General features: G+C 42.3%; 1 protein-coding gene across 2 annotated transcripts in view; it reads left to right on the top strand.

The window, feature by feature from the left end:
* ATP9B (ATPase phospholipid transporting 9B (putative)) overlaps positions 1-5,961 on the top strand; it is a 244,444-nt gene that overhangs the window by 78,687 nt on the left and 159,796 nt on the right. For both annotated transcript variants that reach the window (XM_003788391.3, XM_003788390.3), the window contains exon 9: positions 3,200-3,280. In XM_003788391.3, coding sequence (XP_003788439.1) covers positions 3,200-3,280 — 81 coding nt within the window. The remainder of the gene's footprint in view (positions 1-3,199; positions 3,281-5,961) is intronic.

Here is a 5,961-nt window from a genome sequence, read left to right as displayed (position 1 = left end):
GCTCACTGTAGTCAGAGTGTGGTTACCATGATTGGAGTGTGGTCACTGTTCTCACAGTGTGGCTCCCTGGTGTGCTCACTGTAGTCAGAGTGTGGCTCCCCGGTGCATTTTCTACAGTAGAGTGCGGTCATTGTGATCACAGTATGGCTCCCCAATGCGCTAACTGTGGTCAGGGTGCAGGTCCCTGGTGCACTCACTGCAGTCAGAGTGTGGTCACTGTGATCAGAGTGTGGGCACTGCGGTCAGAGTGTGAGCACTGTGGTCAGAGTGTGGGCATTGCGGTCGGAGTGTGGGCACTGTGGTTACAATATGGCTCCCCAGTGCACTAACCGTGGTCAGAGTACAGATCCCTGGTGTGCTCACTGTGGTCAGGGTGTAGTTCCGTGGTCTGGTCACTGTGGTCAGGGTGTAGTTCTGTGATGTGCTCGCTGTGATCAGAGTGTGGCTCCACCCCGCAGGCCATGGTGGCTGTGCTCAGGGCCCATGAAGCCAGGCGCACCCCATGCCTCAAAGCTTTGTAAGGGCAGTTTCCAGGCACCAGGAAATCTGAGAAATATGTTTCTGCTTTTGTGATCAAGCAAATTTATTAACAACCATGAAGCCACAGTAATTTTCAATAAATCATGACATGCTGATTTATTTCAAAAGATCCATATAGCAGTAAACAATATCATTTACATTTAATTAGTTTTATTGAACCAAAGGCAATTTTATTTGTAATGAACCACATGTTATGATTAAGGATGTATTTTAATGACCTTTAAGTAATGTGAACAAATGTTGCCCTTGACCTAATAGCAGAGGCTTTCCTACATTATTGAAAACTTAAGAATGATTTTTAAATTATCATGAAAAGCTTCGAATGACATTCTCATCATTGTGCAATTATTCAGCTGTTTGATGTCTCCTACACTAGATGAAGTGCGCCCCTCTCACAGCTCCTGTGCATGAAGGAACACGTTTGTTGTCAGCTCGTTCTCATTTCACGTTTGGGAAAGTAGTTTTCTCCTGTAAGAGCATTTCATGCTGTGGAAATCACTGAAAGTGAGGTATTTAAATGACAAGTGATGCCAGCCCTGCCTTGCCCTGGAGCATGTGGCTGCTGATCGAGTGTCCTAGCAGCACATGGGAGTCCCAGTTGTTGTCCAGTGTACTTTTCTTGTCTTAATTAACTTGAAAATAAATTTTTGTTAGTTAATGTGTAATCTGAGCTGCAGTAATAGCTCCACTGAGGCAAGCTGGTATGCTTACCCCTCCCCAGGGTCTAGCCTGGCTCTTTAGAAACCTGAATAGGACTTTGTAGACGTGAGCAGCCCTCAGAGGGGCTGCAGGCTGGGGAGCGGGAGCCCCTTTCTGCCCGGCGTATTCCCTGGGGAAGTAGCCCCTGCTGCTGCTCTGCCCTTTCTGGGCTTGATGGCAGCTGCCTTGAGGAGGGGGATCTCCATGGCTTCCCTGGCCTGCCTCAGCCTCCATCCTGGCAGAGGTATCTTCACTGGAGGAGGATTGTTTTCTTAATATTCTGAGAGTTAATTTTTAGATGCTCAGTCATGGCCTTCATCCCTTGTTCTGTTTTTGGAATTACCTCATTCTGTAGATTAAGTCACTTTCTGCCAGAAGACCTAAGGTGGTTTCTGTTTCTGTTTAGAAATGTGACCAAAAAATACTTCAAATCAAGAAGATTTTTTTCACTCTCATTCAACAGTCCAGAGGTGGTTTGGCACAAGATTGGTTGGGCAGCTGTGTCACCTCCAGGTGTCGCTTTGCAGGGTGGGTCCTGGGGTGCCCCACCCCCAGCTGCCAGAGGGGAAAGAAGGGCCACCGGTGGGTGCCAGTGGCTGTCCTCACCCCACGCTGCCTGCCAGAGGGGAAGGAAGGGCGTGGAGTGCTTGAGGTCTATAGCGGCGTGTGACTCTGCTCATGCCTGCTGGCCACACAGTCTGGAGCAGCTGCAAAGAAACCTGAGAGATAGGTTTTTTAGGCAGAAAGTTGACAGCTCACCTGGGACTCAGAAGATCTGCTTTGAATAGAAAGCAGGAATAAAGCTGAAGATAGTTTCTGCCACACACCATTTCTTCACTTTTTTTTCCCCTTTTCTATTGAGAGTTTTTGATTTCCTCTTACACTGCTTACTGAATGGAGTGCACTAAAACTGCTGGGTCAGTTTTCTCAGAGGATTTCGTTGCTCTGAATACAGGATGCCTCCTTTAGAGTTATTGATCTCCATCGGTTACTTCTCATTTGTTCTCCAGGAACTCTAAGCAGGTCACAAATTTGTATATTCCTGACTCACGTACATGAAGGTAGGAAGGAAATCAAACGTGCAGAAGCAGTAAATATGTCTTTTAGAAATGAAAGAAGCCATATCAATCTTTGACCATTGTGTGTTCTCTGTTAAAGAATATTTTCTTAGGCCAGGCACAGTGGCTCACACCTGCAATCCTAGCACTTTGGGAGGCTGAGGTGGGAGGATTACTTGAAGCCAAGAGTTCAAGAACAGCCTAGGCAACATAATTAGATCCTGTCTCTACAAAAAATAAAAGAAAATTAGCTGGATGTGGTGGCACATACCTGTAGTCCCAGCTACTTGGGAGGCTGAGGTGGGAGGGTTGCTTAAACCCAGGAGTTTGAGCCTGCAGTGAGCTATGATCATGCCCCTGCAATCTAGACTGGGAGACAGAACAGGATCCTGTCTGTCAAAAAAGCCCCCCCCCCACCCAAACCCACGAACATTTCTTAAAAGTGATTGAGTGTGATAAACAACCCACCAGCCCCATTTACAGAAGAGATCTACTGAAAAAGAGTGCTGTGTAGAGCGCACCCCTACCCTGCCGCCTCTGGCAGGCCTGGTGGAGTAGTGTGCGTGTCAAGGGTGTGGGCTGTGGGTGTTTGCACCTGTGTGAACTGCAGGGCTGTGTGCGGAGCCCAGGAGGTGGCGAGTGGTACCTCCTATTAGGCAGTGGTGGTGTGTTACAATTAAAACCATGCCCCTGTTGGGTTAAAAAAACATTTTTTAAGTTATCTTCCATCCTAATTTGTGGTGTTGGAACACAAAATCTAAGAATATCAATGAACATTTTTGATAATACATAAAAATATAAATTATCAATTAGAAAATTTCCAGGTTAAAACAAAGGAAAAATTTCCCAGTAATTTTGCTTAATTGTGACATTATAATTAATTCACTTGTTCTGTGTTTCAGGATCTTTTTTCTATCAGTGCTTATGTTTACGCTCAGAAGCCACAACTGGATATTCATAGCTTTGAAGGCACATTTACTAGGGTAAGTTCAATTTCCACTATGTTGTTCAATACTAATATATTCTCTGTGTGTGCAAGGTAAAAGTAGCATATTTTTATTTGAGAGACCAATTCAATTGAGAATAAATTCAAGTAGCAGAAAGGGAAAACCGTTGCAACTTACTAAATTTTCTTTCTACATTGTGTTTTTGGATACATTCATTGTGTTATCTAACTTTTTAGCATATTCACAGTTGATAAGATCTTTAGCTCCTAAAATATTGTGAGTCTGAAAAGTAAAGTATTTAACTATTTCAGTTTTGACTGGGTAGTTGGTACCTTGTGGTCTTCATATTTTGTGTAGCTTTTTGTTAATTGGCTGAATGAATACATATATATGTATGTACATTTTTTATAAACATATATATTTTTTGCCACATACTTCTAATTATTACCAAGTTTTGCTAAAGCTTGAAGTCCCCCGATGCTGACTGATAAGAGTTTGAAGGACTCAATAACTTTTTATTTTAAGAGCTTATAACTGATACCATAAATGCTTTGTTATGAGGAATTTTAATTTATAACTGTAATTTAGTTTTAATTGCTACGATTGTGTTGAAAAGATTTGTGTTGGTGCAGTCTCCTTTGTTTACTCTTGGTTACATGCAAAAGTTGGCAAGTGGCTGTCATTCCTTGAGAAGCACAGAGCTCCTACAGCAGGGCGTTAGTGTGTAGATCATGGCGTGTCAGTGAGGGTGCCCGTGAGGCTGAGGGCTGTAGCTACCTCTTTCTATGAGTGCTGCGCACAAGTTCCTACAAAACGCTCCTGGACACAGGAGGGAGCACGTCCTGGCGATTAGTGCTGTGGGATGAGTTCTGGAACATATTTATATATTTTTGTGTTTTTACAAAAATATTTATTATGGCAATAGCATGTTCTTATTAAAGACAATTTACCAGACGAGAATAAGTGTTATAAAAAAGTTCCCTTAGTACAATCAATTAAGAGTTAATAGTGTAACCACTATTAAGAATTTGGAAACTAATTTATAGCTTTCATATGAAAGCTATAACCTAATTATAGTCTAAGAATATGGGTGGAGGGAGGGTGATTGGAGGGATCACCTCTATGGTTTATCTCACAAGGGTACAAGTGAATCTAAAAGTAGAATATAAACGTCTTAACACAATAACTAAGAAAATGACATAAAGGCTATGTTAACCAGTTTGATGAAAATATTTCAAATTGTATATGAAAACGCTGCACTGTACCCCATGATTGCATTAATGTACACAGCTCATTTAATTAAAAAAAATTAAAAAAAAGAATTTGGAATGTAATTTCTTTTTTGCTTTCCTTTTCTATTCTTTCTCATTCCTTTCCAATTTATATTGCTTACAACTTGCTAAAAGTTGGGCATGTTTGCTAGTCTAGGTGTGGAAGTGCACACATGGAGTTAGTGAGTAAAGCAGCTTGGCTGCACTGCCTGGGTTGGAGGGGAATATGTGGCTGAGCGTGTGGGTGTGGGGGGCTTGACAGGGTGCAGTGGAAAGGTAGCCAGCTCTACCTGGAAGAAGCCATTTAAGGATTTTCAGCTTCACTGTGGGAGGCAGAGGTGGGAGGATCATTTAAAGTCAGGAGTTTGAGACCTGCTTGAGCAAGAGTGAGACCTTGTTTCTAGTGAAAAAAAAAAAAAAGAGAGGAAAAAAATAGAAAACACTAGCCGGGCATTGTAGCAGGTGCCTATAGTCCCAGCTACTCCAGAGGCTGAGGCAGGAGGAAGGCTTGAACCCAAGAGTTTTTAAGTTGCTATGAGCTGGGATGATGCCACAGCACGTGGGTGACAGAGTGAGACTCTTGTCTCAAAAACAAACAAAAAATCTTCACCTTAGAAAAGAAATGATACTATTGGTGTTTTTAAAAGACTCTCTTAAATGACCTGGTTCCCTAAGGATGATGGTGGCCATCTAACTTTGTTACTGCCTCACAGCCTTCCCAAACCCCAGGTCTCCTGGGAAAATAGATGGGGTCATCCTGGTCCTACATGCAGCATAAATGTGAAACAAGAAAACGAAGTGTACGTGAAGGGACGTGCCCAGCATGGCACAGTGAGCCCTAGCACAGGGAGGTGCAGAGTCAGGAGACTGTCCTGGGTGCTCTCAGAATAAAGGGAATTTCTCAGTGGATAATGCATGCTGTGCATCAATTTGGTGGGCATGGCTCTGGCGCACAGGAGGGACTTTCAAAAAAGTTCAAGTCAGAGGTGACCTTTTAGACAGTATACGGGACAGGAGCTACCACAAAGTTTTGATATCTATAGGAGCTTTGTGGAGGAAGCAAGAGCTGAAATTGGCCTTCCTTAAACAAGATGTTTAATACTAACAGGACAGTATTAAACTGTTCAGCCAGCTCCACCCCATCCTACAAAGGGTGCCACTCAGCGAAGACACTGGTTTTCACTGGAATGAGAGACAACTTCAGAGAAAACAGAACTTCTCATTATAAATAGAAAATGGATCCTAATTAACAATTAAACTACTAAAAGAGAGAAATGGATAGTGAAAATCAAAATTTTCAATTAATAGAAGTTCTCTAAAAACAAGAAAAAAATGCAGAGGAATGTTGTAAGCACGCAGCAGATATATTTTAAGTAACAGGTAACAAAACAATTGTATATAGGAAAAAAACACCATGTTCAGAAGCTTTTTTTTTTTTTTTTTTTT

Source organism: Otolemur garnettii, unplaced genomic scaffold, assembly GCF_000181295.1.
Source record: "Otolemur garnettii isolate 467f Iridium unplaced genomic scaffold, OtoGar3 scaffold00027, whole genome shotgun sequence".
Classification (NCBI taxonomy): domain Eukaryota; kingdom Metazoa; phylum Chordata; class Mammalia; order Primates; family Galagidae; genus Otolemur; species Otolemur garnettii.
This window is presented reverse-complemented; position numbering and strand designations above follow the sequence as displayed.